This window comes from Leopardus geoffroyi, chromosome D1, assembly GCF_018350155.1.
Source record: "Leopardus geoffroyi isolate Oge1 chromosome D1, O.geoffroyi_Oge1_pat1.0, whole genome shotgun sequence".
NCBI classification, from domain to species: domain Eukaryota; kingdom Metazoa; phylum Chordata; class Mammalia; order Carnivora; family Felidae; genus Leopardus; species Leopardus geoffroyi.
In genome coordinates this window covers 57,907,791-57,920,887 of record NC_059329.1, presented here as the reverse complement: position 1 = coordinate 57,920,887, position 13,097 = coordinate 57,907,791, and the positions used below count along the sequence as shown (strand labels likewise).

Below are 13,097 nucleotides of genomic sequence, written 5' to 3'. Positions count from 1 at the left end.
CTGTGCGGTTGTCAGGAGCAACCAAAGAATGCAGACTAACAGCCCTGCTGGAGTCAGGATTAAACAAGGACTGACTGCCTTGCAAGCCAGCCATGGGTCAGGATTATTACTCTGTGCTTCAGATCACTCGCAATTCAGAGGATGCCCAGATCAAGAAGGCGTAAGTTGGGACGGGAGTGAGGCTTTAGGGGTGTGCTGGGAAGGCCCCACCTTTATCTTTTCCAAACTGAGCTTTCTTGCACAGCCAAGTGCAGGCAAGATAAACCTTGTTCTTCTGTTGCTTCTTGCATACATACCTACAACCTGGGTTTGGCCTGAGTCAGAGTTCCCAGTCCATCATCCTTAACCCCCTATGCCCTGTTTCCCTTCCTGGGTGCCCTGGTTTTCTTAGCAATAAAAATGGGGACAAAGAAGGCATTTGAACTTTTTCCTTTGCAGAACCAAAGGATTAAGAACAGGAGAGTGACCTGGCCAGATGGATGTGTTTCAAATGTTACTCTGGCCGTCATACGAGTTTTTTTTTTTTTTTTTTCAAGTAAGCTTTTTTTTTTTTTAAGTTTATTTATTTATTTTGAGAAAGACAGAGACAGCATTAGTTGGGGGAGAGGGGGGTGTGGGCGGGGGGGTGGGGGTGGACAGAGACACAGGGAGATGAGAATCCCAAGCATGCTTTTGCACTGTCAGCACGGAGCCCAATGTGGGGCTCAAACTGGAAACACTGCAAAAGTTGAAACCAAGAGTTGGACACTTAACCTACTGGGCCACTCAGGCACCCCAAAGTAAGCTTTTTTAAAAAATGTTTGTTTATTTTTGAAAGAGAAAGAGAGAAGCAGGGGAGAGGGGAACAGAGGACCTGAGAAGCAGGCTCAGTGCCAACAGCAGCAAGCCCCATGTGGGGCTTCAACTCATGAACTGTGAGATCATGATCTAAGCCAAAGTCGGGTACTCAACCAACTGAGCCACCCAGGCACCCCAAAGTAGGTTTCTTCTTAAGTAGCCTTCACGCCCAGCTCAGAGCCCAACATAGGGTTTGAACTCACAACACTGAGATCAAGACCTCAGGGTCTTGATCTACAGGGCTTGACTCACGAACCATGAGATCATAACCTGAGCAGAAGTCAGACGCTTAAGCCAACTGAGCCACCCAGGCACCCCTGTTTCAAACAATAGTTCTTAACCCTTCTCTCTTGTAACAACTCTAAGAGATGAGTCATGTATAACACAGTCTCCCATATGGGAGTAACTAGATTTTGACAAAACAAAACAAAAATGCTGGGGCACCTGGGTGGCTTAGTTGGTTAAGCATCCAACTTCATTCAGCTCAAGTCATTATCTCACGGTTCATGAGTTGGAGCCCCACATCGGGCTCTGTGCTGACAGCTCGGAGCCTGAAGCCTGCTTCAGATTCTGTGTCTCCCTCTCTCTCTGCTCCTCCCCTGCTTGCACTCTGTCACACTCTCTCTCAAAAATAAATTCACATAAAAATTTTTTTTAAATGCTAAATGTATATAATGAATAGAAGCACCACAATGATTCCTAATTGCCTAGCTATTAACCTTCTCAGTAGCTCTCATTAAGCCTACCCTGCTGCATCCAAGCTGTGACTCCACTCCATCTTGCCCACTCAGGGAAACAGAGTGAGGGCACTGCAGGGCAAATCTTAAAACCACTCAAGTTTAGGGGTGCCTGGTTGGCTCGGTTGAGCATCCAACTCTTGATTTCGGCTTGGTCATGATCTCAGGGTCATGGGATCAAACCCCCTGTTGGTCTCTGCACTGGGTGGAGAGCCTGCTTAAGATTCTCTCCCTCTGCCACTGCACCCTCCCCCCCCCCCACACACACACTCTCTCTCTCTCACTAAAACAAATGAGACAAAAAACTCCACAGAAACCACTCAAGTTTATATGAAAAATAAGGCTCTTCTCAAACCTACTTACCTTTCCTTATTGATAGAACTTACTTGGAATTCTCTCCATACCTGACTTTGACCTTTGTAACGGAGAGGGCTAGTTTCAATGTCTCAGGGAAGTGATGACAATTGTCTTTAAGTTTCTGAAAGTAGACAATGTAGATAATCTCTGTAAGGCCTCCAGGGGCCGAATCAGAACCTTCAGAGTCATAGGACAGCAGATCTCACTCACTAAGATGAGATGTTGCTTAAAAGTCAGAGGGGTCCCACGGTGAGATGGGCTGCCTTGTGGGACAGTTAGTTCGTGTCATTCATTACCTCACTGCTGCTCAGTGCCAGGCACCAGGGACACAGAGAAGTAGACACAGCAACTCAAGGAACCCAGGCTAGTGGGAGAGACAAACCAGTCAACAAACAACTGGAGTGCCAAGTGCTAAGTTTAGGGATCAAAGGCACTGGGGACTCGGGAAGGGGAGTCTAACCTAGAATGGAGACTGCAGTCAGGGAGGGCATCCTGGAGGAGTTGAGCCCTGAGCTGATTGTTGAAAGATGAATGAAAATGTGCCAGGGGGAGATGGGAGGGTCTGGAGAGTGGTGGGTGTTACAAGGGATGGGAGTAGAATGTCAAAGACCTGAGCAATGCATTGTAGGGAGTTTGGAGCCTGGCCAGAAGGGCAGGAAAAGCCATGGGAGTGGGGAGGGAGAGCTGTGAGTGAGAAGGCCAGAGAAAGAAGCAGAGGCTTGAATCTTAGAGATACAGATTTTATGCTGAAGGCAAAGGGAAACCAGTGGAGGGATTTGGGCAGTGGAGTGACTTGGCCAGGGGGCATTTTAGAAGCATCAGATTAAAAAAGACAAATCAATCTGGTGGCAGCACACGGAAAGGCCTGGAGAAGGAGAACACTGAAACAGGAAGCCGTGGTTCTGCAATAGTCCTAGGGATGAGGGGGCAGGAAGAGAACACTGGGGAGAAAGAAAAACTGAAATGCCCTGGTGACAGGTGGGCTGGGAATGGAGGGGATGAAGAACTTGGGAGTTGATAATGCTCAGCGTTTTGGCTTCATTGCCTGGGCAAATGGGCAAAAACTTAAGGAACGAAAATGTGTTTCTGTCTGGGTTCATTGAGTTTGTGGGGCCTGTGGGACACTGGAGAGCAGATACCAAGATGGCAGCTGGATGCCAAGGTCTGGAGCTTAGTGGCCTGGTTTCAGATAGAAATTTGGCAGTGGTCAGCGAGTGAGTGATGCTCAAAGCCTTGGGATAGACGAGCTTGTGCATAGATAGTGTGTGGAGTGAGAAGAGAAACAGCGGGAGGGGTCACCAGCATGCAGGGTGTGAGCAGGGCAGAGGAAGTGCACTCTGACCCAGTGGAGGGTATGTGGGGTCCAATTTGTACTGAGCCACTCAGGGGGCTGTGCTGATCCCCTCCTTTGGCTCTTTCAGACCCCCTCCCCGCCTTTCTGCCCCCTGCTTACTGTGCTGGAAGCTGGCCCATCTAGCCACATCAATAGATGCCCTGGCCCTCAGACTTCCTAAATGAAAGCTAAAGAGAGCCCACAGCAGGTGATTGGCAAAGAGGAGAGTGGGGCTGGGGTATTTATTCCCAGCTCCCTTCCTCTGAGAGCCCTTCAGGTTGGGTATCCCTTAACTGAAGATGACAGCTCCTGCCAAGGGCCCCGTCCACACACACTCCTGTGGGATTTCTCCCTTCCCACTCCTATAGGCTCAGGGGTAGCCAGGGTGACTCAGGGCTCCTGGCCTTGGGCTACAGCCCTGTCCAGCATGGTTATCCTCCCTACCTCCTACACTTTGGCGAGTGGTCCCTTATTAAACTCTGCACAAATCACCCAGTGCATGCCAGCTCTTTCCTTTCAGAACACTGATGATACAGATTCTCAGACACTATAGGCATTGCATCACTGAGTGCTGGGATTGGGTAATACAGAAGCAGGGAAACGAATGAGCACAGAAGTGAGAGATGGTAAAGGGACCTGACGTGTGCCAGTGCCTCTCTGTACCAGGCCCTTTGACACCTTACTTTACCTGATCTTCCCAAGAAGCCTGTGTGTAAGTTCAGATATCACGACAAGATTAGATGTGCGAGAAATGTATTGGGGGAAACGTGTGAGGGTGAAGGGGGAGCAAGAGCATGCAGGCGGCACCTTCAAACCCCAGTGCAGGTCTGATACCTGTGAAAGGTGAGCAGGAAGAAATGGCTGGATGGAGAGAGCTGCAGAGTGGTCTGGAAAAAAGTAGCTGGGCTGATAGATGGGCGTCCTGAAGCAGAGGTTGTGCGTTGGAGGGGTCCTGTGTCCTAGGGGGACGCGCCAGCACCAATATCCCCACCACGCTTAGGCACTGGTTGGGGCAGCTTGGGGAAATGTAGCCTCAGCACAGACACCCAGGGCAGGCAGCTACACTTTCTACCCACTGGGTTCTGTTCAAGGGCATCTGTGCAATGCACCACCCTGGCCACCACAGCCCTGATTTTATAGCTGGCAACATCAAAGCAGTGAACAGCAGAGCCAGCTCTGAACCATGGTCTGTGCCTCAGGCCCATGTCAAATGCTATGACTTGTATGAATCCTCCCTCCTCTAGGTACCGGAAACTGGCCCTTAAGAACCACCCGCTGAAGTCCAGTGAGCCATCCTCAGCGGAGACATTCAGGCAAATAGCAGAGGCCTATGATGTGCTGAGCGACCGTGAGTGATTCCACCCATCTCCTCTGCCCCACCTCTATTTCAAGACCATTCCTTAAGCCTCTGGGTAGTAAAGCATTCCTCTTCCCTGCCTAGAGCCTGAGCAAACTTAGAAAGAAAACAGCATGAACTGCCTCTCTCCATAGTCACAAACTAAGGTTAATGCAGCGTGGAGAGCCCCTGGATTAAGATGATCTGCTCAGCCAGTGTCAGTAGAGCAGGACCTGGGCAGGTCTCCCACACTCCACACCCCACCTGTCCCCTGCAGGGGTGCACACAGTGAGATGCTTGCTGCCAAGGGAAGAAAGAGGCTGAGGCAGGCATCCCCAGTTACTCTTCCCAGATTACCAAGTAGCTCCAGTGCCACCTTTCCATGGAAGGCATGTCTATCAAGGGTCAGAGAGAGGCTGGTAATTCAAGAATCTCCTGAAACCAAAAGAGTGTAGAAAGTGATTCCCCGCACCCCCCCCCCCCCCCCCGCCCCCGCCACACCTCTGCCCCGGGGCACCACGTGCATGCGTGCATCCCCGAGGGCTTGTTCTGGAGACTGTAATCACAGATGCTGTGCAGAAGAATAGCCAGATCACTAAGGTTTCTCCAGTCCCGAGTTTTCAAGACTTTACAGTCCTTAGACTCTAGGCTTTGAAAGCTCTAGAACTTGGCAGCTCTAGAATTCTTAGATTGTAGAATTTCAAGGTGCTACGATTCTATTTACCCCGAATAAAACAGTAGCTACGATGATGAGTTTAGCCAAACTCTAGGGCGATAGCCTCACCCTCAGTCTCTAGATCTCTCCTTCAGTCCTCTTCCCCCTGCCACCCAGCAGGTCTCCACCTTTCCCCATTCTCCTCCGCGTTATGGAATCACACCTAGATCCACCCACGATGAAATTAAACCCCTAACTTTTAGGGTCTCCCTCCAAAGAGTGCCAGACTTTAGAAATAAGGTTGGGTTTGCCCCTTCCTCACTACCCTGTATCCACCTGCTTCCCAGCCCAGCAGCTATCTTAGTCCCTAACGCCAGCCCCCTCATCAAGGTGACACGTGTCCACAGCTGTGAAGAGAGGCATCTATGACAAATTTGGAGAGGAGGGCCTAAAGGGCGGGATTCCTCTGGAGTTTGGATCCCAGACCCCATGGACCACTGGTTACGTCTTCCACGGCAACCCTGATAAGGTTTTCCATGAGTTCTTCGGAGGAGACAACCCCTTTGGTGGTAAGAGGCCCCACCTACCCACTTGCTTTATTGGGAAAGGATGTAGCTGTAAAAGATGCTTTTCTTTGAATCCTTTTGTTTTGTTTACTTTAAAAATATATATAATGCATGGTAAAAAAGAAATTATTAAAGAAATACATTTCAGCCTTTATTCCTTCTCCAGAAGCAGCCACTTACTGTTAACCGTTTATGTATCCTTCTGGAAAATTTCTATGCATTTATGAGCATATATTTATCTTCACCTAAGCCTTTTATCTTATGAAGGGAATGGGACCATATTGTGCACACTGATTTCTTTCACTCAGTATGCCTTGGAGATTATCTCATTATATACTATATTAACATAACAGATCTACTTTACTCATTTTAATAGCTGCATTAGGTTTCATTGTACAGGTGTGTGTTAGGTAAGTATATGGATGGATGGGTGGATAATCCCAGGTCCCAGACAAACTGACCAAAAGTTGATTCCTGAGGTTCACAGTCATCTTGCAAGGGCAATTAACCTTCAGACCTGTCTTCCTGGCTCTCGTTATGCAACTCAGAGAGTCCAGATTTTCACTGCCTGACCCCCTGCAGCCCCTTCCCCTGGCTGTACTATAGCCGTTCTGCATTTCAAAAGTTCTCTCTTCCTTTTTCTGCATGTTAATAAGAAGTGGGCCACAGCCCACTGTCTCTCCCCCTCAGAGACCTCTCCCCTGTGCATTTCCTTCACCTGCCTGCCAGAAGAAGCTGAGTTGATAAACTCCATGTGTGACTGGAAAAAGCAAGGGACTTAGAGTCAGGCCTGTTTCAAATCCATGCACTGCCTCTTGTGAGCTGTGTGATTCTGGGCAAATCTCTTCACTGCTCTGAAACCTCAACTTCCTTACTGTTAAGTGGCTGTAATAGTCCATTCCTCACACGTCACTAGCAAATGAGACAATGTTTATGAAAATGGGCTTTGAAGACTGAAAAATGCCATAACGATGGACAGGTGCATGAAAAAGAGGCAGCTCAGAGGAGCCAAACCAGAGCTTCTAGGGACATCACTTACAGGCTTTGGGGACCCTCAGGCAGTGCCCAAAACTATACTGCTACAGGACTTCACCCAGGGGATTCTTGTGTCCTGTCTCCCTGCAGGACCGAGGGACGAGACCTTCCTATGACCTGGCTGTTGGGGTGTCTACAACCTGACACAGCACAGGTGCTGGGTGAAGAAATGAATTCAGTGATACGAGAGGGGACCAGGTCACTTACAGGCCTCTTGATGAGTTACTATCTCATAGAGGGGTTTAGTGTGATGCTGCCCTGCCCTCCCCCACCTAAAGTTACTATACCATTCTAGCCTGGGAAGTTCATTCATGGCCCTAACCATAAGAGGCAGAGTACAAAAAAAAAATCTTAATTATGATAGCGACCCCTGACTCTACAAAGTTTTCAAAGGTTTTCCCACGTAGCAATAAGCATAGTGGTTAAGGGCAGAGGTTCTCATAGTCAGATTGTCCTCTGTTCAGATGAGCTGCGGGACTGTGAGCCTTTTCTTTGGCCTTTCTGTCCAATAAGACAATAGTGTGAAGAACTGAAACCAGCACCTGATGCATAGTAAGCTCTCAGCAAGTTTCCACTTTCCTTCATCGTCTTGTTATTTAATCCTAATGGAAAAAGGCAGATCAGGCATTATTACCCCATCTCACAGACAGAAAAACTGAAACCAAACGACTCCATAGCACTTCAAGAGACAAAGGCTGTTTGTACTGGGATGGAAGGGCAGGGCAGCAAGAGCACTTATGGGTGTAGAGCTGGGCAGGGAAAAAAGAAATTGAGGGAAAAAGAGTTTGGGGGTATGCTGATGAACTCTCAAATTTATTAGGAACCACCCCTTCCCTACTCCCGTATCAGCTATTGACTTCACAGACACTTGAGTATGTGGTCTCTAGAGGTGTTGTGCTGGGCTGGACAGTGAGGGAGAGTGGAGTGTGGGGAAGGGTAGGAAGGACTGGAATGATATTATCATCCCCCCAGCAAGCTAACAGCGGGAGTCATTTCTGGCATACCAGGAGCTGCCACCAGAGGGCACTCCTCTCCATCCTGAGGCAGCCAGCCTCGAGGAGTGTTTCCCCAAATTGAGGGGGAAGGGAGTCAGGAAAGTGGGGGAATATAAACTGGATGATGAAGCAGTGGGAAGTGGCAAGCAATGATAACCACTGGATCTGCAATTTAGGACAACTTTTTGGCCTGGCCTAACAGTCTGAGTTTGCAAGGTAGGAATGGGATGCTGAGTATTACACTTGGGGACTGAAGAGGTATGTGTGGAGGGGTGTCTGTGTTTCCAAGTCCCTGACACAATCTCTCTTACTCCTCTCCTCTCCTCTCCTCTCCTCTCCTCTCCTCTCCTCTCCTCCCCTCCCCTCCCCTCCCCTCCCGTCCCCTCCCCTCCCCTCTCCTCTCCTCCTGCAGAGTTTTTTGATGTAGAAGGAAGTGAGGTAGATTTGAACTTTGGGGGTCTCCGAGGCCGAGGGGTCAAGAAACAGGACCCCCCAATCGAACGAGACCTCTACCTATCTCTGGAGGACTTATTCTTTGGCTGCACCAAGAAAATTAAGATCTCCCGAAGGGTGAGTACTTGGCTTGCTCCTACTGGGGGCCACTACCTATGCCCTCCAATCCTCTGAGTCACCTCCTCCATGCCCTCACTGGAGACCTCAGGTATGGCCTCTGAGAGAATCATGAAATCTCAGAATTGAAGACCTAGAATCATAGAATTCTAGAATCTGAAATTTGGAAGGGACAATTGAGGGTATTAGCCTGATTCTTTCCCCGTGCAGGAATCCCCTCTGCAGAAGGGTCTTTCCCTTCTCATATCAGCCCCATCCCTGTGGGAAGCCGGATTCCGAATGGGAGGAGTCCCTTGTGAATTCTGCCCTCTGGGTATTACCAGACCATACCCCCGGGGCTTCATCAGTGTGTATGCCTCAGGAGTAAGAAGAAAGAGTGTGGGCATGGAGGGTGCACTGGGGGACGGTCCCCAAGGGGTTTGATTGAAGACTTTTAGTGGCCCAGAGTCTAGTCCTTGGGTTGACCCTATCCTATGGCTCAGCCCTATGCTAGACACATGAGCAAAGCCTCCTCACACCTTTGCCCAGCAGAGGAGATGCCAGCTGTGGCACAGATGGCACTCATCTGGGCATGTGATTGGGTAATGGTTGGATGACATAATAGGGAATGCTCAGATATGTTGACCTCTGTGGTCTTTCTCCCTTCATGATTAAGAAACCTGCCAGCCCCTCAGGGCCAGAGCCACTGGGTTGGGAGAGAGGAACTGAGTATGTGTTCACCATGCATCTGTTAGTGGCCAGGGCTATGTGATCTAGGCCTGGAGTTGGGGGCTTGGTCAACTAATGGTGACTGCTTGGCATCTCAGGCCCTAGCCCAATGACATCATCCTAGAATCGTAAGTTCTTGGTTCCAGTAAATGGGGCGAGAATGGGGATGGCTTGGGGCAGCTTCTCCCTGTTGCTAGAAGATTGCATCTGAGCACAAAACCCCCTTGGCATCTTTCTCGTGTTAAAAGGCCAGCTGGGAAATCTGGAGCAAACCTCCCTGCTTCCATCTGGCTGCAGGTGCTGAACGAGGATGGGTACTCCTCTACCATCAAGGACAAGATTCTCACAATTGATGTGAAACCTGGTTGGAGGCAGGGCACACGGATCACCTTTGAGAAGGAAGGGGACCAGGTGAGAAGGAGGGAACTGACTAGGGTCAGTCCTAGTGTCAGTCACCCAGGCTTGCTCATGTGGTAGAAAGACTGAGGGGGAAGGAGGCAATGCTTTCGTCTGCCCCGTGACCCCAGTCTAGTAGGGAGACCAGTCTGCAGAGTCGGTGAAATGATCCCCAAAGTCCCTTACCAGGGACAGAGCCTCACAACACCTCTGTGAGTGGATAGCCCAGGGCTTTCCCCCATTTTGCAGAGTAGGAAACTGAGGCCCAGAAAGGGAAGGGATTTGGCCAGGGCAAGAGCACAAGAGCTCTTCCTGATTTTCTTCAGTGCTTCTTGAATAAAGCCCAACTATAGGAGGTATTCAGAAACCACTTATTAATAATAATTTTAATACTGCTTAATATCTTCATGATAATTACTTATTTAAGTAAAAATATAAAATTATTGTTCAAGGCATGCTGTGTCCTTAGGTCTGAGAAGAGGCAGAGTGATGGCATTTTCGGAGCCAAGAGAGATTGATTCCTCTGCCCATCCTTCTTGCTCCCTTTCTCACCTGTGAAACAGCTACTTCCAAAACACCCCTTCAGGACCCAGCTCTAATGCTCTGGGCAGCCTCCCCTGACCTCTCCACCTGGCTCAGGGCCTCTCTAATCTCCTGCCTCTGGGTTCCTTTTACCACAGTCCTGAGCATGCTGAGGACGGTGTGTCTGTTCCCCCCACTAGACTGGGAGCTTCTTGCTTGTAGGGACCAGTTAGGCCCCTCTGCCCCCTTAAGAGACCTTAGCAGAAGCTTGTCAGGACAGAGGTGTGTAAGAAGTTGTTTTCAAAACTTGCAGCTCAGCATTTTACCCACCCCCTGAGGAAGCTTCTGTCCCTCTCCATCTGAGTGAATCCTGTTGGGCATGCTCATAGAGGAGAAGTAATGGTGGGGGGGGGGGGGCGCTGGATTCATTGGAGTAGGCTTCTCAGAGGAGGGGCTATGAAACCAAACTGAAAAGGTCCTTCCAGAAAACCTAGTTCAATCTCTTCATTGTTCAGAAGAAGACATGGAGACCAGTAGAGTCAGGAACTTAGCCAATATCACACAGCCAATTAGTCCTTGTCACCCCTTGCCTCCTCTGCCCAGGGCCCCAACATTATCCCAGCCGACATCATCTTCATTGTAAAGGAGAAGCTACACCCTCGCTTCCGCAGGGAGAACGACAACCTCCTTTTTGTGAATCCCATTCCCTTGGGCAAGGTGAGTGGGCAAAGTGGAGGAGGGGAAGTGGGCAGATGAGAGTGAGCAAGCAGGCCTCACTCTGCACTCCCCCCAGTGCCTATGGCACAGGCTTTCAGAACGTGAGGAGTGCACATAGAATCTTTGTGGCTGTCTTCAGGACCCCTCCATGTCCTCACAATCCAAACAAGGAACAGCACCAGCCTAGACTTTGCCTCCCCTCCCCCCCCCCACCTGTGGGCAGTTACTCCGTCAGTTCTACCACCTAGTCCCCTTCCGTTCATTCCCAGAGTCAGAGCACGAGCACCTAGGTCTGCACAGGTGGCCTTCCTGCCTCCTTTCTCATCTCCTCTAGGCTCTTCCCCACGCTCATCTGACTGTGCCACACGCCTGTCGGAGCATCTTCACATGGTATTTAAGGCCTTCCACACTCTGCCTCTGCTGATCTCATCCCCTGCGCTCCAACCACCGTGCCCCTGTCCATTGGGAGCATTTTCCCACCTCCATTCTCTTGTTTACGCTGGGCCGTCTGTGTGGAATGCTCTATATCCACCTTGTCTGACTGGCAGGATCCTCTTCACCCTCATCAACTGCTACCACCGCTGTGTAGTCCTCCTGTCCCACTCCACAGTGGCTTGGGGGCCTCTCCTTGGCTCCCGCAGACCCCTTTACTTCCCTCTATCATCATCAGTCTTTCCTACCAGACCGTGAACTCCTAAGGGCAGGCAGATGCCTGGCTCGCTCCCCTGTTCGTCCCTGAACATCCCTTTGTCTGCTTGAGGCCAGGCCCAGGGCCTGGCACCGAATAAGCTCATAAAATGCCTTCTAAACAGAATGGCCATGGTTATCTCTTCTACTCCCACCTGTGGCCCTAACGTCCCTAGGCTCTGACCTGCTGCACCGTGGAGGTGAAGACCTTGGATGATCGTCTGCTCAACATCCCCATCAATGACATTATCCAGTGAGTGCATCTGCGTGGGTCCCAGTAGGCAGAAGGGCTGGCCTGGGCCTTAGAGGGTAGTGCCAGACAGGTCAGCCTCGGGTAGTTCAGTCCTCACCAGCAAGGACTGAAATCCAGCCCTAACTCTGGCCAAGCTGCATTCACCTGGTAAATGGAGTGCCTTTTTCTAACTTGCACGAGGCCGCTACAGAGCCCAGATTGCAGAGGCGACCTTTGTTGCCTTCCTCCTCCCGAACGTCTCATTAGTGTTCTGAGTTGTATCCCTCAAGTCCTTTACAGGAAAGGGCCTCTGTATGGGAAGCTTTACTCAGCAGCCCAGCACCCCCCCTGACCCCAACCTAGGCTGGAACCTCTATTCCTGGAACCCCCAGTGTAAATGGTTATCAGGGGGCAGGCTGTCTGAATAAGCTGGTCTTCTCTCTCCTGCCACACGATTCTGGCTGAGAAGAGCCACCTGGTGGAAGCTGGACTGACTGCCTCAAGCCTGAGGCTGTGTGAGCATGGGCAGCATGGGATCTGTCAGAGAGCAGTGTTGGGGGGCCCTCTCATTTCCCTTCTTTCATCCTCCCCTGTCTCAGTCCCAAGTACTTCAAGAAGGTGCCAGGTGAGGGGATGCCACTGCCTGAGGACCCCACTAAGAAAGGGGATCTCTTCATCTTCTTCGACATCCAGTTCCCCACCCGCCTCACACCCCAAAAGAAGCAGATGCTGCGCCAGGCATTGCTGACATAACTCTGGTGAGCTGAGGGCTGGAGCAGAGGAGAGGAGGAGAAGGCCAGCTGGGCCTTATCCCATTCCTGTCCCAGGATGTGCAGGTGAGCCAGCCCACTGCACAGATGTGACATGAGGATGGGACAGCCTGGGGTTTTTAAACTGACACAATAAAGATTTCCTATCTTCCAACTGTACCTAGGAGACTGTGTTGGAGGGAGAGGAGCCTCATATATTGCTTCTTGTGGAAAAGGGGGAGGGGCATGGCCCAGAAAGCCTAGAACCTGGGTTCCTGTCCAGATTTTGTAAGTGTGGCCAGGTCCCTGAAGGTTCGGACCCTGTGTGCTCCCCTTGATAGGGTGGGGCAGACCTGAGTGACCTCTGTGGGTCCCCACCCTGCTCTGATATCTCATGACACAAAGTCTTTAGCGGGGCAGTCTCTAGAATGTGATATGGTCATAGTGTAGATAGGAAGCACAGAGAAGAAAACATTTGTCAAGGCCACACAGGGCAAAGATGTCATCAGAACCTTGAAGGCCACTTCCCAGATTCACCCTGCTTAGAGGTAGCACAAAGGACACAGTGCTGGAAATGGTTTTGGTTTCTACCTCACAGCCTCACTTCTCATCTATGCAGTGGGTCCTGGACTGACTCTAGGTGGGGTGGTATGGGAGGCAGAACT

General features: G+C 50.4%; 1 protein-coding gene across 1 annotated transcript; it reads left to right on the top strand.

The window, feature by feature from the left end:
* DNAJB13 (DnaJ heat shock protein family (Hsp40) member B13) lies at positions 1-12,612 on the top strand. Its single transcript, XM_045484068.1, has 8 exons — positions 1-160; positions 4,509-4,612; positions 5,663-5,824; positions 8,264-8,421; positions 9,427-9,540; positions 10,651-10,764; positions 11,628-11,704; positions 12,283-12,612. The coding sequence occupies exons 1-8, from the start codon at positions 93-95 to the stop codon at positions 12,434-12,436; spliced, it is 951 nt and encodes a 316-aa protein (XP_045340024.1). The 5' UTR covers positions 1-92; the 3' UTR covers positions 12,437-12,612.
* Positions 12,613-13,097: the final 485 nt, after the last annotated feature.

What these genes read in the sequence shown, in the direction of transcription:
- DNAJB13 (XM_045484068.1), top strand. Translation starts at nt 93, where the DNA reads ATGGGTCAGGATTATTACTCTGTGCTTCAGATCACTCGCAATTCAGAG. An exon ending in GATGCCCAGATCAAGAAGGC is followed by an intron (nt 161 to 4,508) that starts GTAAGTTGGGAC and finishes TCCCTCCTCTAG; the next exon opens with GTACCGGAAACTGGCCCTTA. An exon ending in AGGAGACAACCCCTTTGGTG is followed by an intron (nt 5,825 to 8,263) that starts GTAAGAGGCCCC and finishes CTCCTCCTGCAG; the next exon opens with AGTTTTTTGATGTAGAAGGA.